The following is a 23735-nucleotide window of genomic DNA, read 5'->3' on the forward strand; positions in this document are numbered from 1 at the left end:
ACGAAATCTCAGAACTCTTTTCCCACCCAAAAGATCTCACCTGGATGACGAAAGCAGCTCTCCTCATTTCCAAAAAGTGCTTCCGCTCCAGGACGGCTCTGAAGCGGCGCTGCAGCGTGACGATCCTCCGCAGGACCTCCTGGTGGAGGAGAGTCTGAAGACGCTGACGCTCCGCCTCCCGCAGGAACACCTACATCAGAGCAACATTTCAATAAGCCTGCCACTAAGACAGCTCGGACATTAAAGGTCCCCTATTACTCTGTTTTCCATCAATATATTATAGGTCTCAGATATATACAGAACATGTCTCTGAAGTGTTTGGCTCCAAACACCAAACAGATCATTTCAGCATTACCCATAACCCCCTCTGTTTCAGGCCTGTTTCCAAAGTGCTGATTCTCTGTCTGTTACTTTAGATGAAAATAAGGAGCCCCTCCCCACGCCGCTCTGAGAGATATTTGGTTAAAAAGAACACAATGGTGCTCTAGGAGGAGATTCAGGTGATTAGGGGGGGGGGGGGGGAGGTTACCTTGGTTGCTGATTGGCTAATGGTTACACAAGCCAAAAAAATCGTTATGACATCATAAAGTGACCAAAATCTGATCAGCTCATTTTCAGACAGGTTTTTATATAAATGGATCAGGACAAAAAGAGAGAGAATCTTTTTTCCTGAAACGTTCAGAGTCTCTTTCCACAGAGGGGACACATGTTGATGTAGAAGAGACATGGAGAAGTGGATTTTGCATAATAGGTGACCTTTAAAGATAAAATGCTTTCCAGAGTCCGTTACCATGGTGTTTCCCACTTGATACCCAGCGGGCGGCAGGTGGATCCGTCTGAAGAACTCCCTGATGCCCGACTTGGTGGGACTCGTGCCTCGAGGCAGCAGAATGTGAAAGTGACGCACAAAGTCCTGCAACATGGGGAAGGTGTGGTCAGTAAAGAAGCTTTAAATACATCTGGGGCGTCAGGGTACACTGAGATCGATTTGAAATCTCCCCCAGGATATAGAACATCTAAGTGTCTCAATATAGCAAATATATATGGCTGCTATTTAATTCAAAATGTAAAGATGATATTATAACAACTGTATTGCTAGTAGATGAATACCTGAGTATCTCCACACCTAGCCATATGTGTGCAGAATTACAAACTAAGATAAGAATCAGAATCTGCTTTATTTGCCAAGTATGAGTTTGAGTCATACAAAAAAAACATGTTACCAACAGCTTGCAGTGTACCATCTACACACAGTGCCAAACGCGATAAACAGCAGGGTACATACAGCTTAAAAATATATATTAAAGATCAGTAATATAACATGTATGCATACAATATCAAAAGGGCAAAGCAAGAAACAATACAATACACATTTAAACATGGAAATACAGATGTTACCTATGCTAATTAGCTGGCAAATGCTAGAAATAAATACAATTGTGCCACTGACACAGGCCGCATAATCTTAGATCTGAAGTTAGCAGAGGTGGGAAGCAGTGGAGTACAAATACTTTGTTTCTGTACTTAAGTACATTTTTCTGGAATCAGTACTTTATTCCACTACTTATTTTTCGGACGACTTTTACTTCTTTCATTTTGAACACAAATACCTGTACTTTCTACTTCTCACATTTTGAACACAAATACCTGTACTTTCTACTTCTTACATGTTGAACTCAAATACCTGTACTTTCTACTTCTCACATGTTGAACACAAATACCTGTACTTTCTACTTCTTACATTTTGAACACAAATACCTGTACTTTCTACTTCTTACATGTTGAACACAAATACCTGTACTTTCTACTTCTTACATTTTCCAAACAGGCTGGTTCCTTTAGTGTGAATGTGTGTTTGGTGGCGTGATCATTATTATTTAGAGTCATTGCGTGCCTATTGATTTGAACACGATCTGTGTATCCATCATTTCCTTGTCTTCTCTAAAGAAGAGGGACCAATGAAAACGTTGTCATGTTGCCGTGGGTCACCATGGAAACATTCATTAGCTAATAATGACATTAGTGTTCTATTAATATAAAGGGAGGTCAGGTACTCTTTAAAACAGCTGCTAGTTATGGGTACTTTTTACTGAAGTACATTTCAAAGCCTCTTTACTTTTACTTGAGTAAAGAAGTTTAGTCAGTACTTCTACTTTCACCAGAGTACTTTTAAACATGATTATCTGTACTTCTACTTGAGTAAAAGATGAGTGTACTTTTGCCATCTCTGGTAGTTAGATATAAGTAGTGGAATATTACCTGGAAGGTGTACTTGATGTTGTATCCGGACTGTCGGATCCGGACGGTCTCCAGCATGCCCGTGTATCTGAGCTGTCGGAGCACCAGGCTGTCGTTGAAACGCAACGGCAGCTGACATAAAGAGAGAGAGAGAGAAAGTATTAATACAAAAAAAACAGAAGCTAGTCATTAAGAGAAGTATTAACATGAGGATTATTTTGCACCAGAACTTACCTTCTCAGCGTTGGAGCGAATACACTTCACAAAGTACGGCTCTGATTGGTCGAGAGTCTCCATCAGCTTATTGAGGGACGCCTGCACACACAAACACAAAATACAATTGTAGAGAATAATGCTGCTAGTTTATTAATACAACAATTACTAACAAGAAAATCAATCTATATAAACTAGGGTTAAGTTGCAGAGCAGTGTATCAAGTAATTAAAGTCTACCCCTCCTTCACCAGATGCAACACGAAAGGCCTATCTTTATTATTCTTTTAGTGGTTAGAATCAAATAATATAATATAGACTGTTCTGCAAAATTAGCTTATTAGGTGGTTTTGTACAAATCTGCTAAAATGACACTATTATGGGACAACACATTGAAGCTCTTGTCCTGTTAAATGTTTGACTTAGGATAGTAGGATATTCATGTACATTTCTAATCACTATAGGCTGCTGCTGAGTCACTAATGTTGTTGTAATTCACTGATCTTCCAGCAGGGGGCAGCACTGACCTGAAACTGAGCGCTGATGCTGGGCGGCTTCTTCTTCTTGTGCAGGTGGAGCAGAGACTTGGTGATGCGGTCGTGGAGCGTCACGCTGCTCAGGTACCGCAGAGACTTAATGTCCAACAAGTGCTGCAATCACAGAACCAGAACATACGAGAGGATGTGACGGAGGCTGAAAAGCACCTTTGTGATTCTTAAAGGTCCCCTATTATACTGTTTTTCATCAATATATAATAGGTCTCAGATATATACAGAACATGTCTCTGAAGTGTTTGGCTCCAAACACCAAACAGATCATTGCAGCATTACCCATAACCCCCTCTGTTTCAGGCCTGTTTCCAAAGTGCTGATTCTCTGTCTGTTACTTTAGATGAAAATAAGGAGCCCCTCCCCACTCCCCTCTGAGAGATATTTGGTTAAAAAGAACTCAATGGTGCTCTAGGAGGAGATTCAGGTGATAAGGGGGGGGGGGGGTTACCTTGGTTGGTGATTGGCTAATGGTTACACAAGCCAAAAAAATCGTTATGACATCATAAAGTGGACAAAATCTGATCAGCTCATTTTCAGACAGGTTTTTATAGAAATGGATCAGGACAAAAAGAGAGAGAATCAGAGGGGAAACATGTTGATGTATAAAAGTGGATTTTGTATAATAGGTGACCTTTAAGATGTTGCCATGTTACATTTCATTGTATTTAATTTAATCTAGTTGATGCTTTTATCCATTGGGATACACATTAAAAACTGCAAGAATCCTGTGAGTACATAAGGTTCCAATATGCCAAACCTTTGTAAGTGCTTCATTTTTGTTTTGTTTCTTTTATTTAATGGGAAAGGGTCATTCAAAAGAGGCGTGAGGACTCTGTGCAGTCCTGATATTTGAGTCTTACCTTGGGAAGGCTCGGCTTGCTTTTGATGTTTTTGTTCCTCCTACAGGGGAGACATATTGTATTTCATTCAAAGAAATTAACACAATAATTCAGTGTGCGTGTGCGTGCGTGTGTGTGTGTGTGTGTGTGTGTGTGTGTGTGTGTGTGTGTGTGTGTGTGTGTGTGTGTGTGTGTGTGTGTGTGTGTGTGTGTGTGTGTGTGTGTGTGTGAGACTCACAGTAGGATGCCCTGAGCTCTCTCCAGGAGTTTGCTGCTGGTCGAGTTGATGAAGATGCCTTCTTCTTCCAGGGCGGGACTTCCTGTCGAGGAAACACGACCAGACCTGGAGCTGCGACCGTTACAACCGAAGCTGTCCCTGTAGGGGGGAGGAGGGGAGGAAGGGAGGAGAGGAGGGGAGCATATGTATAAATGTGTCTGTTGATTGTGTATATATAGGATATACATATTTTTATATATTGTGGGAAGCGGTATTTTGATCTCTGTCTGGACACACAAACTGAAAGATTGACAATAAAGTTGACTTTGACTTTTTCGAAATTCCTCTGACCCCCAGATAGTCTCACATCTCCCCCTGATCTACCCCACCATGTGTCCTTGTTTTTAAATGAAGACTTCCCAAGTACCTTACAACGCACTGAAGACAAGAAACCAAACCCTCCACGTCCTTCATCTGTTTTTTACTCGAATATGACGACACGTCTTGGTTAGTACTCACCAGCTGGCCTTCTCGTTCAGAGCGTTGGTGCCCTGAAGATCTGACAGAGGAGTGCGGGGGTTCTTCCTGCTGATGCCTTTATGGCAGGAGAAGAGAGAAAGACACTGATTAAAAACTCACTGGATGTATCTACACCTTCATCTCCTACATGAACATCAAGACACACCATCCCTTCATCTTTACCAATAATAACCCGGCTGCTTTTCCCATGGACACCCTGTGACGTTTACGCTTATTATCCAACTTCCCTTCCTCTCTCTCTCTCTATCTGGCTACAACTGAACATTAATGTTGCTCTTGCCTTAGACTGGCTTTACCTTTCCCGAGTTGGCCCCAAGCGCTTTGTGTGCATGTGTATGTGTATGTGTATGTGTATGTGTGTGTGTGAGTGTGAGTGTGAGTGTGAGTGTGAGTGTGAGTGTGAGTGTGAGTGTGAGTGTGAGTGTGAGTGTGTGTGTGTGTGTGTGTGTGTGTGTGTGTGTGTGTGTGTGTGTGTGTGTGTGTGTGTGTGTGTGTGTGTGTGTGTTTCATTGGTTTTGGGAGTGCAGTGCCAATAGAGATATTGCATATGAAAACAAGCAGCTAATGAGCTGGGTGTTTCCAGTTTATATTTGTGGTTTTCTCAATGCTTTCACTACACAATGACTAATTTCGCTAAAAATGTCAACCTTCTTTCAAAAGGGTTATTTTTATATTTCTTCAGAGCAACCAAAGACATTATAATAACTGATTTTACAGACGTAGTGGTATGACCAAAGACCACAGTGCTCATATTGATGTGTCAAATCTGTGGAATGTGTAGGAAACTCCTTGGGGGAATTTTCTTTAAAATGTCCTTGAAAATCAATTCCAGTTAAATCCAACCGGAGTGATGTGCATGAAAACAAAAAATGCTGCTTTACAACATGTGACACTTGGAGGTTAAAACACACAATGACACACTCAGTCCCACATGTACGGACACATACGTTCAGATCTGAAGCCAAATGTGTGACAAAGGACGAGCACAAAATCAAGAAGGCGTCATTAAACGCTGCTGGTTCACACAAGACTGATTCATTTGTCTGATCGCTCATGCGTGGGAACTAAATCTCTGCTGAGAGGTGAAGCAATCGGACCAGAGCTCGAAATGACCCACACGTCCGATTCCGATTTCCAATATCTTATTACCAGCTCTAATAAAAGCAGCTTAGCGAGGCTGAAAATCGTAAGTGGTCCATTATTCCCAAGTTGAACAGCAAAGACTTTTTCAATTCAGCCTGGAATTAATTCCTCGAGCTTAGTGAACGGCCTCTGATTGGGATTTTAAAAGTAGGAGCACGTCTCACTTCAATTTAACAGACCTTTATCGAGAGGAATCCATGCCATTATAAACCACATTAACAGAGAGCCCCCTCGTAAGTCTGCTCTGATGAGTCGAGTGTTACATTACACTGCATTTTATGTTTGAAGTCCAGTTTCAAAATAATTTGATGCTGAAGAAAAGGAATACATTTCTAAGAACAGCTGTTAATGTGGCTCATTGTTTTAATATCTCAATTAGAGCGCTGATTTAAGCTAAACTAATTGGTTTTCTTTCACTGATATTAGATTTGATGTTTAATAAATGTATTGACCTAATAGACCAGAGCTTACAATAACATGTCATAAATATACTTAAAGCTAACAAATACTCGTAAACGTTGAGAAAAAAGCCTTAGCAATTCATTTGAAGGAGAAAGATTTCTAAAGTGGACCTATCATGCTATTTGTAGGCAATAGCATTGGTCTCAGATATATACAAATATATAAAAAACATGTCTATGAAGTGTTTTGCTCAAAATACCAAACAGATCACCCATTCTAGCCATGCCTCATATCCCTCTATTTCACTTCCTGTTTCAAAAGTGCTGATTTGGGGTATAAAGCTTTAAAAAAAAATGAATTGATATAAAAAAAAGGAGGGGGCTGAGCTCATGCGGGACCCGGCAGCTACTGTCTAAACTAAATACTGCCGTGATGAAACACCATATCATGGATTATCAAGGAGTATTTCTGAAACAGTATGGAGCTCAAAGGCTTTCTCTCTTGCCGGTTATACCACAAGGTGAGTTCCTTTTTATTTCCTGCTTCTTCACACACATGCTCTCCAGTACAGGTTAGCTCTGAGTGCTAGCCATGCTAATGTAAACACCGACCATATTACGTCCAAAACAGTCGGGCATTGTTTCTGATAGCAACGTTTCTGATAGGCCCGTGGGGGTAAAGCCAGCCTACATTTCCGATATGATGTCATATCGGACGCAAATCTGGATCAGCTCCATTGTAGCCCCGTTTTTAGAGATTTGGGTACGGCGGAAAAGAGAGAGGGTTTTATTTTCTGACACTGCGTGAGTTCCCCGACACACTGGGGACACATCTTTATCTATACAAGAAATCAAAAAGTGCATTTTGCATGATAGGTCCCCTTTAAAACAAAAAGACAAATGACTTGTGAATATCTAGTTTTGTTATAGAAAGAAATCTATATTTCAAATGTTTGTAAGTTGCACTTTATTTTACCTTCTGAAATGTACAGATCGAAGCGTTTTGTATTAGAATGTAATGTGGCACAATGGCTGTCTTGATATTAACCTTCATCCTCTTTTATGCTTTCGAATTTCTCAATTTTTAATAAAAAAAAAGGTGGAATTGGCTGAAAATATTGAAAAAGAAGTGTGAAAATCAGCCAACAGCACTTCTTAAATCCAATCCAATCCAATTTTATTTATATAGCACTTTAAAACCTCCAGACCAAAGTGCTGTACAGAGAGATACATAAAATATAAAATCACACAGCTCAGCTCACAAAACATAAAATAAATACATTTAAAAAAAAGATACAAACACAAAACAAACCAGAATAAACGTAACAATTTCCAAATTAAAAATATAAGAATTGTTTTTAAAAAGCAGACACAATTAGTATTTTCTGTCTTAATTAACTAATTTAATACGATATACAGATATACTTGTGTCGTCTGAGGTGGACCTGATAACTGTAGTACATGTGAGAACAATGTCCTCCTGCATAATACATTAGAATATGGCGTTTTGAGATATTTGGTCAAACTTACTGTATTTCTCGTCTTTGCATCTTTGCAGGATCTCGAGGCTCCTCTGGTGAACCGGGTGATGGAGGAAACTGAAGCTGTCCACGGTTTTGACCACAGCACACGGAACCGCTGCATCGTTCCCTGAAACAGAGAGGGGGGGAACAAAGGCAAGGCAAGTTTATTTATACAGCACTTTTCAACACAAGGCAATTCAAAGTGCTTTACAAAAATGAAAGACATTAAGAGCATAAAACACATTAGAAACATTAAAAAGCAAAGATAATAAAACGTGAATAACCCAGGTATACATGCATAAAGGTTACAGTGCAGCGTCAGATGTGAATAGTTCAATTAAAAGCAGTGGCAAAAAGAAAGTCTTCAGCCTGGATTTAAAAGTAGTCAGAGTTGCAGGCGGACTGTTCCAGATATTTGACGCCTAACCAAATTCTCACATTCCTCTACCCCGAGTCTTCCTGTGAAATGATCGTTCTTTTGACACTTTTCTAACCGTTTTATATTCCTTTCATCATTCTCTGTCATCCCCAGACAACACATTTCTCCCTGTTTTACAGTTACCCGAACCCACCTTTGACCTTTAAACCACTTTTCTTTTCAATTCCCAGAATCAGGATATTTATGGTAAATATTTGTATTGATTTCTCAGTTTTTTAACAAAAGCAAGTGATACAGATTCAGTAAAGATATATACACACATGCTGACAAATCAAAATATTCATTTCAATCCCACCCACCAACCCACCAACCCACCCACCACCAGGGGCGGACTGGCCATCGGGACGTTCTGGACGAATCCCGATGGGCCGGTACTGAAGTGGGCCGGTCGGACGATGTGGGCCGGTCAGATAAGTCACTAGCCCCCCCGTCGACTAATTAATAGCGGTATTTATTTGCGGTACCGAGGTGGGGCGGTCGGATAAGTCACTAGCACTTTTTTATTTCAAGAGGTAAGATGAGAAGGGAGAAGGTGGATTAACAAACCGGAAAAGAAAAGCAGCCGAAACAAAACACGAGGGGGACGAAGGAGATAGGAATTAGAGAAAAATAAAACAGACACACACTCTTGATATTTTCATACACTCCTCCTAGTTTGTAAAAAATAAACACTGCAGAAGAAGACTAAAACATATCTTCATCCTCATCCTTCATCATCATCGACAGCAGAAGCACAACTCATTTTCAGAACTCCCTCTAGAACTTAAAGACGTTTCCTCACCAGTTTTCTTGTGTGTGTGTCTGCGGCCGGCCTCCCTGAAAGCCACCATGGCTCTGAAGTACGCCCGCAGCACGGCCCAGCGGAAGGTCGCCACCGGGTCGATTCCCATCAGGCTGCAGATGAAGGCGTTCTTGCTGCTCTTGAGCAAAGCCACGATGTCGGGACGCATGTGGTCAGTGTTCTTCTCCCTGAAGTCCTGAAGAAACCAAAGACACACGTGCATCCACTCAGAGTTAGTCCTCTGAACCCGAGTTCAAAGATTTAAAAGTTCCCCCATTATAATGTTTTTCATCAATATATTATAGCTCTCAGATACAAACATGTCTCTGAAGTGTTTGGCTCCAAACACCAAACAGTTCATTGCAGCATTACCCATAATCCCCTCTGTTTCAGCCCTGTTTCAAAAGTGCTGATTCTCTGTCTGTTACTTTAGATGAAAATAAGGAGACCCTCCCCACGCCCCTCTGAGAGAGATTTGGTTAAAAATAACTCAATGGTGCTCTAGGAGGAGATTCAGGTGATAAGGTGCGGGGGGGTGTTACCTTGGTTGGTGATTGGCTAATGGTTACACAAGACAAAAAATCGTTATGACATCATAAAGTGGCCCAAATCTGATCCGCTCATTTTCAGACAGGTTTTTATATAAATGGATCAGGACAAAAAGAGAGAGAATCTTTTTTCCTGAAACTTTCAGAATCTCTTTGCACAGAGGGGACACATGTTGATGTAGAAGAGACATGAAGAAGAGGATTTTGCAAATTAGGCTTAGCTATTAGCTTAGCTTAGCGTAAATACTGGAGATAGGAGTTAACATCTAGCCTGGCTCTTATATAAACACATGATATCTTCTTTGATTTATATACCAAAAATAAATCAATATATTTGTGGTTTTAAGGGGGGACGGGGGACTTTTTGTTTTTTGGATGGTTGTAGTAACTTCCTAGAGTCTCTGCTCTTAATATGATGACGAGAAGGGTAAAGTAAGCATGTAAAACGCTACTTTTCCCCTGGTCCGGATTAAACAAACAAGATATCATGTTATGATTATCAGAAAAAGGGATTAGGAAACGACCCATATCCATTTGGTTTCATCACCTATTCTGTTCAATATATGCACGGCCAAGTTGTTTTTAATTTATTTTCTTGTCATGACATGTTGTTTTTTCTTATTTATCAGGGAAGATGTTCCTCAGATTTTTTTTTTTAAATTAACAAGGGGTTGAACAAAGTTTAAAAACCCCTTACTTTAAAAGTGCTGGTACACAGATTTTGGAAGAGCCAGGCTAGCAGCTTCCCCTTGTTTCCATGCTTTGTGCTAAGCTAAGATAACCAGCTGCTGGCTCCAGTCACATATTTAACAGAACTACATTAGAGAAGTATTGATATTCTTACCTAACTTAAAAAAAGAGAGCGAAATAAACACATCTCCCAAAATGTACAACTATTACTTCGGGCTCAATCGGAGAAAACCAAATGAGTCATCAGTCATTAATAAAAAATGGTGTGCACCTTTCATTGCCTCACATTATAAACCCGATGTAGGAACACACATTTTACCAGCCTCCCTTCTTGTCTTCTTCTGCTTCTTGTGTCTGTGAGCAATAAATACTCTCACTAAAGCTGTGCTATGATAACAGAGCTATGAACTGTAAACCCCTCAACATATTCTCCGTCTCCATATGATTCGAGTCAGCTGCTCCTTCACTACCGAGCCAACATCAGACACATTTCACAAACTGTGGCTTTCGCTGCACATTTCACACCAAACAACTCCTGGCTCTCAGCGATACGTGGGATACGTTTCCACAGCCACGATTACCGACTGTTATGGATTTATAGTATACAGTCACACAACAATACGCTCGCCTCATGCCAGCACATGTGTTTGTGATCACAGTGCAGCTGGGAAGCAAAACAGAGAAATGTATTTAGCTGACAAAATAATCAACCGAACAACAAGAAGGTTTGCGTCCATCATCTGTTGAGAGCTCTGAATTTGTACCTTTAAATCTGTTCTCCTTTGATCAACATTTTAGGTATTGGGAAAAGACCCCATCTTGATTTGCACCACAACTGCTTCACTTCTGTTTAAGGGTCCACATTATATTTGTCCTCATTGTGAGATATTTAAAGCTGTCTTTCTCAAATATCCTGACCTGTAACACCCACAAAGAAGGTTATTAAGGTACTGCTCGACTAGCACCTGCACTTTTCTGAATTAAAAAGATTAAAAAAACGTCTATCTCCTAAAAAAGATATTCAGCTAGTTCTTAAATGACTCTGTGTTCAGTCACTCAAAGGAAGAACAACAACAACAACAACAACAACAACAACAACAACAACAACAACAACAACCAATGACCGGTGTAATTGATTTGGCTATTTTAATATTACAGCATGCTTCTCATGTGTTTTTAAAAAAATGAAACACTGCATAGATAACTGCTCAAAACCTGCTTGGTTTAACCCTCCTGTTGTCTTCGGGTCAAATCTGACCGATTTACTACTTTCATCAATCATAACTTTTTAGTTTTACATTCGATTGCATTAAGGCTTCATGATATCCTTCACAGTAGACATTTGAACACATACAATTGCTGTTCACCACTTTCATTGAGTTTTGGATGATTTAGTCAACTTTGTAACATCCATGGTGTTCCCGGTCAAAAATGACCGCCATAAAGAAAAATAATTAGTAACCATCCGGATCACTCACTCACTCACTCACTCACTCACACACTCACACACTCACACACTCACACACTCACACACTCACACACACACACACACACACACACACACACACACACACACACACACACACACACACACACACACACACACACACACACACGCTCTTATGTGCCCATCCCCCCACATGGATCACACCTGGCACACGCAATACATGTTAAGTGTATATTCTTTGTATATTTACTGCAGTTTTTCATGTATACCAGTAGTCTGATACATTATTTACAGTTTGAAAGGGTGTTAAATGAAATTTGGTGATGATTAATGGTTTTTGTGTTCATGTAATAGCAGTTCAAACAGGACCGGTCAAATTTGACCGCGAACACCAAAGTAAGGGGGGGGGGGGAAACAAAGACAATAGGAGGGTTAAGCAGACCTGTAGAGTTATCTGTGAAGCGTTGGCCAAGGTTAAAGATCATTTTTAATACAGGTTGACAATTAAAGCACTATTAATATCTCACAATACTGGAACTGGAATGACTGCAGATGTAAATGAGCTATTACAGTAGCTATAATCTGGCATAATTCATCTCTTCTCTTTTCTGGGATTAATGTATTTGTATGCATGGTCCTTGTTGAAATAAATGCATAACAAACAACAGCTATCAGGTGTGCAAAAGCAACGATGTAAATTCTCGTACAAAGAAGAGTCCACATCCTGAACGGCCGGCGTCTCACCTTGACTCCGTACTTGACCTTCCCGGCGTAGTGTCGGATGATGAAGGCCGACTCCATGACAGCGGGGAACTCGATGTAACTGTTTCCTTCATGCTGACGCTTGAACTTGTCGAGCAGGGTCTGATTGGAGGCCTGGGGGAAACTAGAGGAAAGAGGGATCGTTTTAGAGGCAAGTTCAAAGTACTTTATTCAACCTGTTTTAAGTCATTGTAGTATCTGATGAGTTTGCAGTGTATTTCTACAAAATGGAAGCTATGAATACAGCATTTTATTTCCCTTTCATTGTATTTCAGTTCATCCATTTTGTCAATTAGATTGACAACGTTTTGATATTTGTATTTATTTCTAAACTGTCATTCATTGGTCTGTACAAACTGTAAAGCCCCCTGAGACAAATGTGTTTTGTGATATTGGCCTATAAAAAAACACGTTTTGTATCTTATTTGATTTAATTAACTCTCAGGGATTACAAGTCTGTCCCAAATGTGTTACTATTGCTCTATTTTAACCACATTTGCAGCATTTATTTTGCACATTTGGGCATTTACTACCAACCTCAACATAGCTCAAGGGATGTTTCCAATCATATAAACCTTCCCTCAGTACCCATCTGAAACACACTGCTGGCTGAAGTATATCCGCGGGGGTCTTACGGCTTGATGCTACAGTAGAAATAAACCCCCCACTGTCGCCCTGGATGCTGCAGTAACCTAATCCACGTCTCCAGAGGGCCGGCAGCCTCCCCTAACTGTGAAGGATGAGATCTCTAAGCGTCTTTCTTTCTCTCTGTGTAATCATTTAGCATGAAGCTTCTTCCAGTGGCAGCAAAAACCGCAGGAGAGACCCTGCCTATAGAGATCCCCCTTTGACCCCAATTCTCCAGTAGTGCTTCCCTATCACACACACACACACATATTTTTCTATACACAAACTATACACGCCATTTGATCCATTCCCCACATAATAAGATCCAGATGAACCAGCTATCCTAAGTGGCAAGTAAGACGACAGCTGACATAGATAAATACAGCCGTGTGTGTGTGTAGCGCCTGATGTGTTTTTATGCGACGAGGGTGGGAGGGGCGCTGAGTTTGATTTATGGAGGGAGAAGATGCAGGAGGAGAACGCTTCACAACAGGAAACAAAGAGAAAAAGTGACCCCGAGATGCTGGCGGAGGAATAAAAATGTATTTATGCTTTCACTTCGCTCTGCTAGAATCTCCAGTGTTGGTATCAATCAAGCTAATGAGGAGAAGTCCTGCACAGGGAGCACTTTGTCTCCACGGATCACCAGCTGGGGGATAAAAGCTGCTTCTGCAGAGTGATATCAAGAGAGCATGCTGCAGTGAAATATGTTTCTCTCTCCACATAACTCACACGAGCTAGGGATGTGAATTATTAATGAGTGGAGCAAGGGATGGGAACCAAACACAGGGAAACACTTCACACTTTAACCTTGACACCCAACACCCTTCCATTGGTGCTGTTCTTGTACGCCAAACAACCACAAAGAAGGAAGGTAAAAGCAAAGGCCTGCTTCCAAAGAAATACAAATGTTCTCCTCTTTGGTGCTTCTTCTAAATGTCATTTGAAATTGTGGAAAATATGTCCTGATAGTGAGGCTAAAAATAAGGGACTTAGGGCCAATAAAACTAATTCACTCGGCCCCTTTGTTATAATATCCAGTAAACCAGATTGGTAACCGTTAACAACCACAACAAATCATGTATATATTTATAGTACTGATATGTGTTGCAGTGGCTAGAATTGGAGTAAGCATACAATGCATGAATGAAAAATCTTAAAGGTGGGGTGGGTACGTTTGAGAAACCGGCTCGAGATACACTTTTTGTTATATTCCATGGAATGCTCTTAACATCCCGATAGCAATGAATATCTGAAGTGATTTGAAAAAAAATCCATTAAAAAATGTCATCTGTGGAAGCCGTGGCGCTGTAAAAAGCACGACCAATCATCTGAGCCGACCCGGCTAAAATAACTGGATGGCCTACCTGCCTGTCAGCCTTCCATCTCGTGCACAAACTTATCTCGTGCTCTCATTGGTCATGTGCGCGTTCGTGTGTGTTGGAGGAGGGGCTCTGTAAGGAAGTCTGAAGGAAGTGGGAGATTTTGTCCGGTTGTGTATTTTCAAATTCTAGCGCACTCAAGCTGGTTTCTCCAAAATTACCTACCCCACCTTTAATGTTATCAAAACTCAGCATTTGTTATAATATCCAGTAAGCCAGATTGGTAACCGTTAATAACCACAACAAATCGTATATATATTTTTAGTACTGATATGTTGTGCAGTGTCTAGAATTGGAGTAAGCATACAATGCATTAATGAAAAATCTTAAGAGAATATAAATAATATTATGCATTTTAAACTCCAGGAAACCCTGCCATCATCAAGCCAGAAGTGCAACACGTTCTACAATATAAACTTTAGTTCAGCAGGTGGCGTACTTGCACTCCTCGTCCAGCAGGTGGAACAGCGCTGTGGGTTTCTTGCTGATGAGGTTGAGGCAGCCGCTGTTGTCGATGTACTCGATGTGATGCCAGGTGATGCCCTCCGCCCGGTACTCCTCCTGCAGGGAAACAGAGGAGGAACACCGAGGGTCAGTAAACACTTCAGGGGGAAACAATTAGAAATGATCTCAGAACTGTTAGAGAGAAGATTCACTTTGTAGAAGTTAGTGACTATTTAGTATTTACCTGAATAAGACTTGACTTAACCAATTTACAATAACTCCTGATGTTGGCACATACACACAGAATAGTACAGTTTATTAAAGGGGCCCTTTTATGCTAATGTTCATATTTGTTTTAAGTGTCTGCTCTGATTGGTTAACTGGACGCCGGGGCAGTTGTGATTGGTCAACCGCTTATATGTCCCTCTCCTTAGCCTACCACATGAAATGTTTACCAGCACTAGCCAACAGAAGCGCAAGTGTCACATAGTGATGTCATTATGTTAAGGAAGTAAACAAAAGAGTCCAATGGAGGCGTTAGACTCCCTCTGGGGGGACATTTCGAATTTTAGCCTTAACAGACTATTTACATGCACTAAAACCTATATCAAACTACAGTAAAGGGAAAACCCCAAACAGCATCATAGGGCCCCTTTAAGAGGAGAGGGTCATGTTTTCCTCTCTTTTTCTTCAGCACTGAGAGGTTCAAAACCTTTTTCAACAACTATCACGTGACACATTTGCTCTTAACTGTCTTAGACGCACCATGTTATAATAAAACATGCAGAAAAGTGTGGCTCACGAGAATTTACTATATTTTTGCATATTCCCACGGTATAAAACCAAAACGTCTACGCGATGCTTTCACAGCACTAAAAACACCTGAATCCCCACCATGAAAACACCTGGCTGCTGGTAGTTGGTCAAAAGAAAATAACCCCCAGGGTCCAATGACGACTGAAGTATATGAGCCATGTCATTTTAATACCCCTGAGGGAGGAGCCAACGAGGGACACCAAACAGTTAGAAAGGGGAAGTAGGCTACGTGGGTTATGCAAACTGTCTCTCTCCAGGATCTCCACAGGTCAATGTGTGTCTCTGTTGCACTGCAGGGGAAGAGCATGCACACTCAGCAAACTAAAGTATTCTAAAATGTAAGGGTTAGCACTAGGGCTGCTTGATTATGGCAAAAATCATAATCTCGATTATTTGGGTCAATAACAGTTGATTACCCTGAACTTCAAGTATAATTCAACTGAAAAACCAAAAAAATAAAAAAAGAATACTAAATAATAATAATACAAAATAATCATTTTATTTCGATTACGTTGTTTTCGTAATCGTTGCAAGCCATAATCGTAATCGCGATTAAATTATGATTAATTGAGCAGCCCTAGTCAGCACTGGCGAGGCAGGAAGCCCAGCTGCACAAAAATAGAAGAGAATGGGGGTGTTTGTATGAGAGAAAATCAATAAGAACAACGATTACAGAGCTTACGGCATCCGATAGATACTGCAATGTCCTTCACAGCGCCCGAAACCAAATGATGGAAAGAACAACATGCTGCTAATTTAACTGTTCTTAAAGTGTAGCCAGATTAAGAGCAGTGGGATCATTAAAACAAAATGGATTTATCCTTCTTGGAAGCACATTGTTCTTTGTATATCTAACGCTGGTTATGTAATATCTTGTGCAACGCTGACAAACTGCTCCTCTGAGGAACATGAGTGCACTTCATGGAGCTTTACTCTGATGTTACTTTAATATAAATGGGAATTGTGTGCTTATAGTAGTGGTGGAGCATACAGTATTTCACAACACAAATAGTCTCATCCCAAGTGCCCTGTATGTTTTGATTAGGGCAGTCCCGAATACCATTTTTCGGGCTCCGGATATTCGGTAGTAATCAGCAGCGAATATTCGGCCCGCGCGTAGTAAGCAGCAGCGAACCACTTCAACACGTGTATTTCGGTGTATTCACGGCATTCATTTTGTTATTCTACAGTATTGTTGTTTTATAGTTATTTGTTTATGTAAATAACCCAATTTGTGTTCTTTGAAACTGAAAAGGATATCGCATTGTGTTTGTTAGTTTCGTTGCAGTTGTATATTTGGTTATATATTTGGTTATATATTTGTTTATATTTGTACATTTGCCTTTGCTTCCTATTTATGGACATGCTTTTATTTTGAAGGAGAGGTAGCGCTGTTGACAGGAAGTTGTTGTTGCTATGGAAACAACGTGACGGAGATTAACGGAGAAAAGTCATATCTATATATAAAGACGGAGAAAGTAAATTCAGAGGCACAAGCTCTTACGTTGATATTGGAGATTTCAATAAATTCAATTAGAAAAAAAACCGGGGAAAAAACAAACAAAACGAATATCCGAATAACGAAATTGAAACCCGAATAGTACACCAACAACGAACGAATATTCGGGTACAGCCCTAGTTTTGATGTGTCAGTGTATGTGTTTTTGAACTAGCTGTAGAATAATAAAGAACACATGTGAATGATCACTGAAACGAGACAGATGTAAAGTATTAAAAGCAGCACTTGAAGATTCTTCTACACATGCGACACACTCTCCTCTTTTTCCAGGCCGCTGAATCACTGACGGGGAATTCAGAACATGTTTGGTTTCTCTCAGAGGTTGCACCTGATCCAGCAAACAAAAACTGAGCAATAAAAAGAGTCCCGTTCTTTTGTTTAAAAATCTCATCAAGCCACTCACGGATAAATGACTCGGTTAATCTGCCTGACTGTGTTGTGTCTGTGAGAGCACATGTGTTGAATCACAGAGACAATTGGATGCAGACACACAGGTTCAGAGGTAAACACACATGCACATATTTACATAAACTGCCCTGACACACTTCATGTGAGCCATTCCTCATCATCCATAGTGTAAGCTTTGTGCATATCTCTGTTCAATGCTTCCTCTTTTCAAACTGCATAGCTCTACTAATTGAAATTGTGATATACTGGAAATGTTTTCATTAATTTGTCATGTTCTTATTGCATTTACTTTTGTTGATTTTCTTGTAAACATTTATTTTTAGTTTCGTACTGTGAGTGCATTCATGCTGAACAATCCTGGTTCATATTGAAGCTTGGTTAAAACTTTGAAGTTTGAATAGAGTGCAGTACAATGTTAAGATGCACAACTTTATTTTAATAATCCATTAGTATATAGAGGCAACAATTGCACTTTCTACTTCAGTATAAAAACGTCAGGGTTTAGTTGTTATGCAGATTCAGATTATTCATGCAGCCATCATGATGCATTGTTGAAGGTTAAACTATCCACAAGTGCTTTACCAGCAGCTACAATGTTTACACAATGCTTACAAATGAATTATAATCCAATAATCTTGTGGTACATTAAGTATAATTTGATTCTGATACTTTACTTTCATTTAACATTTAGACTGCTTCACTGCTGTAATGCTTCTTTTACTTAATTAAAAGGACTTCTTTCGAAAACAGTCTCTGACGTCCATCCATATGATGGACTGTTAACATTTGTAAGAGGATGTTTCCGTTAGTGTCCAAAACACTTGCAATATTAGCAAACTGATCCTTTAAAGCACATGTGTCAAACTCAAGGCCCGGAGGCCAAATCAGGCCCTTGGTGGATTTCATTTCGGCCCGCAGGATCATTTCTAATTACTATTAGATCTGGCCCGCCGGTATATTGCACGCACACCTTCACTCAATCAAGAGGATTTCCTCAGCTCAGAGCCTGACCCCAAACATTGATGAACTTGCACCCAAGATGAGATGCCAAGTATCTGGCTTGAACTAACATCACAAGTTTACATGGATGTTTCCTTCTGCACCTTTTCTCTCACGACAACAGGGCATGTTTGTTTTTTGAGGGAAATAATTTTTTTGAAGCTGTTGTTGGCCTGTGGGAAAATGTAATCATAAGAAATGTCTCCGGAAAAGCTGCAGATAAAGCCAATGCAACTGATTATTTAATGTTTAATGTTGTTTTTATAGGCAATAATTTAAGCTTTGTTAGTTCCAGGTTTAATATGTGCAATAAGTTCATTTCAATCATTTTCGCAATAAACATTGAACCAGTCCGGCCCTCGACTAGAACCCATTTTTAAATTTTGGCCCACCGTGTATTTGAGTTTGACACCCCTCCTTTAAAGTTTCCACTGACCAAAAATAATATTAAGTAAAGAGAGACATGACACATTTTGGGACGCAGATGCACATAGAAATGTGCGAGCAATAATAGCTGAAAGACTTCCTGCTGAGCTGAAGAAAGCAGCGAGTTGTGTTGCGGTCATTGGGGTTGGCCGTCCCTCCATCTTTTATTGAGCTCTGAGTTACAGAGGCTGTGTTTGTGTTAGGACCTCTCTATCTCTTCTTTCTTTATATATGTCTCCCTCCCTCAGCGCCCTTCTCTCCTGTTATGACAGCAGACTGTTTTTACTGAGCAGACAGGAGGTGCAATCATGGGAGCAAGTTCTGGTGTGTTTTTTTAAAGCACACAGAGGGAAAAACGTTTGAAACTGACAAAGACGTAGATACAGTACAAGAAAAAGACAAGCTGGCTGCGTGGTCATTTTGAGGTTCAAACTTGTATGTTGTGCCTCTACTCTGACATGTTTACATGCTTTTAATGTAATGCCCCAAAAACAAAGTGAATTTTATAAACTGGGACAGTATACTGTAGTTGGTTTATCTTGTTCAGTGTTGCTTCTGATTTAGCAAAACAACTAACTGAAACAAAAGCAAATGTATTAAATCACTGAAGCCTGTATAAGATTTGATTCAATTGTAGGAAGAACCAGAACAGCAGACAGTTGACTTCTAATCTTGTTAACTTCCTCTTTGTCGAGATAGTTCCTGATTTAAATCATAATTGTATTTTGTCTGTGTTTGAGGAACATTTTGAAATTCAATTTCACATATGTTTGGCTTCTTACATTTAAAGGGACCCTATGATGCTCCGTTCAGGTATCATATAAGTATTTTGTGCCACTATGACATGTCTCCATGCTTTAATGTTCACAAAGCTCTTTATTTGTCTCATACTGCCTGTGCTGCAGCACCTCTTTTCACCCTCTGTCGGAAACCATAGCCCAGTCTGCTCTGATTGGTTAGCTGGCCGGCTCTGTTGTGATTGTCCAACCGCTTAGAGATATCCCGCCCCTTATCACGTATAATGTGTTGGAGCGCTAGCCAATAGAAGCGGGAGTGTTACGTAGTGATATCGTTATGTTATGTGTAAACAAAGTAGTCCAATGGAGGCGTTTCTCAAAATGTGGGATTTTAGCCTATGCACACCAATCAAAACATAAAACACACTACAGGAAAGGAAAACCCCATAAAGCATAAGAAGGCCTCTTTTAACTCTGAGTTTTTTGTGATCTGACTGGAATAAGTTGGACCTTTTTTGACCAGCATGACTACAAAAAAATCAAGAAATCTGAAAATCTGCATCAAAACAAAGAACTCTGTTTTTACAATCTCTGAATTACTAGCTGCTTTATCAGTATGAACAAAGGCACATTTAATTACTATCTGGCAGTCCCTATTCAACCCTTATCCTATTACTCCTGGACAATGAACTCAATGAACAGCAGAAGTCTCCCTTTATATCAGATGAAGGTAAACCTTTCCACATGTGTTTTATTTCTTTACAGATACCTCACAAGACAAACATGACACGTGTTTGCCTAAGGCGGTGGCTGTCGTGTTTTCTCTTTAACTCTGATATCGTCCTCACATAGAGAAGAAATCAAGCACCAATTGGCATGTTGAGTGTAAACACTTGAGTCACACACACACACACACACACACACACACACACACACACACACACACACACACACACACACACACACACACACACACACACACACACACACACACACACACACACACACACACACACACACACACACACACACACACACACACACACACACTACATTGACTTACATGCATTTCCTGGAGACTTATCCTAACCTTAACCTTAACCAACACACGCCTAACCCTAACCCTTAGGCGAGTCCCCACACGTGACTGTGTAAACAGATGGTCCCCACAAGTATAGTAATGCTAGGACACACACACACACACACACAGCAGGTTGTGGTTGGTGTGGTCCTATTAGCTTTGGCCGCTGTTCCAAAGGTAAATACACTCGCTGCTGATAAGACCAACTGATTGGTTGGAGGGGAGCAAAGCCCGGAGGAAAGAGAGGAGGAAAATCCCCCTGATGGAAAATCACCTCTCAAAGTCAGAATGACGGACAAAGAGGAAGCAGTGGTTCACGCTTTTTCAAATAAATACATTTGGTCTTGATCAGATCATCAGATACTGCTGAAGTTCTCTTTATTCTAGATAGACGACTTAACTGATGTTCACGCCTAAAAAAGGGGACGGGATGCCGAAGATACCACATTGAAACCACAAGAACCAGAGTTAGTAGCATGTGTTTTTCCTACTAGTTTCTGATGTAGTAAAGATGAAGGAAGTTGAAGAAAACGTCAGTAATATTGTCACGATCTGTCTGTGTTTTATTTTTGTCCTGTGTAGATCTGTCTCTTTGGTTTCCTGTTTTAGTTTGAAAGGTGTTCAACCCCCGTCTTGTCTGTTGCTTCCTGTCCCTGTGTTCCCTCCTGCCTGATTACCCGATTGTGTTCACCTTGTGCCCCCGTGTTTTCTCCTCCCTCCTCACCTGTGTCTTGTTTGTTTGATTAGTCCTGTGTGCATTTAGGTTCTGCTTTTTCTGTTAGTCTTTGTGAGATCCTTGTTTTGTTTTTTATGTGTTCACAGGGGAGAGAGTTCTGCTCTGTATGTCTAGTTGTATCCTTGACATAAAGGTATTTTTTCAGTTAAACCTGCATTTGGGTCCTGCCTGCTTCGCTCAACCCTGACAAATATACATATAAACAAACTACTGGGGGCGGCAGTAACTAGTTCAAGTCCCCATCGGACCAAAAATACAGCATGTCGACTGGTAGCTCGAGAGGTGCCCTTGAGCAAGGCATTGAAGCCACAATTGCTTTCTTTGCTCTGACACCTATCAATAAAAAAATGCATGTTTTGTACCTCTATATATGATAACAGAGTGAAACACTATATTTCCAGTTGAGGGATCACTGCGATCTTAACAAAGTGAATACAACATTTTAAAAACAGCAATTAATAGCGTGAAAGTGAATTTTACAGTTTCATATTCAGTAAATATGTAGAAAAAGGATTCAAGCAACACTGATAAACGTTCAAGGGCATTTCTGTTGATTCCGAGTAAATACGTTTAAAATATTGAGGACATTTTAATCAAAAAGCTTCTTATTTTCATTTAAATTTCCTGATGAATTGGTCGAAAACTCACAACAAAGACTTCAGCATGATTAGCATCACTTAGCTCACAGAGTGTTTGTAAAAGAAAGCGTCTGCATTTTGAGTGCAGCGGTTAAAGGTTCAACATAAAGCATCAGACAAGGGGTGTTTCTCAATGTCGAGGAAGGATGCTCCAGAGCCACTATTTCAAGCATACTACGTCATCGAGTGCCGCCGAAGGACTGTCCCAATGTCCAGCATACTTGGAATTCTAGCGAGCCCGGCGTACTTTGTTTGGAGAAATTTCGAGGCTGCACATGCGTAGACTCCGCGGTATTAAAATCCCCACAATGCTTTGCGCACGGACCAATTTCCCCAAATCTGTGGCGGAAAATGTAAGGCGGGGCCTCTCATATGACGCACACCTGCACACTTGCTCGCCTGTTCCACTCTTGGTTTTCCGAATGCCAGGAAGTATTCTTGCCTCGCTTCTGAAGCAAGTGACTCGGAAGACATGTGCTACCAAGCAAGCATACTCAGCATTGAGAAACACCCCTGGTCTCCTGCACCCTTACCCGGCCTGTCAGACTCTTCTGGTAATTCAGCACCGTTCTCTCACCGGCTTCTCATGTGACACTTGCTCGCCTGTTCCACTCTTCGTTTTCCGAATGCCAGGAAGGATTGTTGCCTCGCTTCTGAAGCAAGTGACTCGGAAGACAAGCAAGCGTACTCGTGATTGAGAAACACCCAAGGTGTGGAGCGCTGTCTTTCCTCTTGACGTCAAACTGAGGGTAGAGGGGCCTGTGGCGTGAACTGCTAAACTTTATTCAAACAAACACAAATCAGTTCAGATCTGGCAACCCTCGATTAGGAAGCTCTACCAACCTGCCTCTGAGGGGCCGCCTCGACTGTTGTACTGTCAAATAAACTCAAGAGAGGCAGGGGGCCAAAGGTTGGGAGGACCCCGGTGATTAAAGGATAATAAACGTGAACTCTCCTGGAACAATATTGGGCAGAGTCCTGTGAGGGCGAGCGTCTCAGAGGCACTTTGACACTTATTAGTTGAACATAACACGGGAACAAAAACCCTCAAGTGAAAGGTTCAGACAGCAGTCACGAGCACCTGCTGCCACGGAGAGACAACACCATCAGTAAACCAGAATTACTTTGTATTAGATGCCTTTTAGATGCTGATCTGAATTAAATGTACATGTTTTATATACAGTAAATAGTTTTACTGTTATAAAGCGCTTTCAAAAGGTGATCAAAAACACTTTACAGATACATGTTAAATTCATAAATGATAAAAACAGTCCTCTTTAAAATGAAATAATGTCATTTGTTTCCACAAGTTTCATTGCGTCTTTGGTTAAAGCGTATGTAAGGGGACTGAAACGTAAGCAGGAAATAAGTAATTATATTGTTGGTGGATCTTAATAATTGGGCAGATAAACGCATTTTTAAAAACGTATGTAAACGACCGCTCACAAAGCCTGACTAGAAGTTGCATTTTGTTTTTAATACACATTTGTACCTGTGTTTATAATTGGCATCAGTTGATTAGAATAATATCACAGAATCTTTATTCCTATAATTGTATGAATGATAATAAACACGACAAATAAAATAGGAT

General features: G+C 40.5%; 1 protein-coding gene across 12 annotated transcripts in view; it reads right to left on the bottom strand.

Moving 5' to 3' along the window:
• Positions 1-23735, bottom strand: part of LOC307038652 (unconventional myosin-IXAa-like) — a 162696-nt gene that overhangs the window by 25223 nt on the left and 113738 nt on the right. For all 12 annotated transcript variants that reach the window (XM_079680221.1, XM_079680223.1, XM_079680226.1 and 9 more), the window contains 12 exons: positions 14780-14901; positions 12314-12455; positions 8885-9080; positions 7672-7791; positions 4577-4652; positions 4079-4216; positions 3862-3901; positions 2978-3100; positions 2473-2553; positions 2260-2370; positions 791-913; positions 41-190 (listed from right to left, as the gene is read on the bottom strand). In XM_079680221.1, the coding sequence (XP_079536347.1) occupies positions 41-190; positions 791-913; positions 2260-2370; positions 2473-2553; positions 2978-3100; positions 3862-3901; positions 4079-4216; positions 4577-4652; positions 7672-7791; positions 8885-9080; positions 12314-12455; positions 14780-14901 (1422 nt within the window). The remainder of the gene's footprint in view (positions 1-40; positions 191-790; positions 914-2259; positions 2371-2472; positions 2554-2977; positions 3101-3861; positions 3902-4078; positions 4217-4576; positions 4653-7671; positions 7792-8884; positions 9081-12313; positions 12456-14779; positions 14902-23735) is intronic.

This window comes from Notothenia rossii, assembly GCF_949606895.1.
Source record: "Notothenia rossii genome assembly, chromosome: 5".
NCBI classification, from domain to species: Eukaryota; Metazoa; Chordata; class Actinopteri; order Perciformes; family Nototheniidae; genus Notothenia; species Notothenia rossii.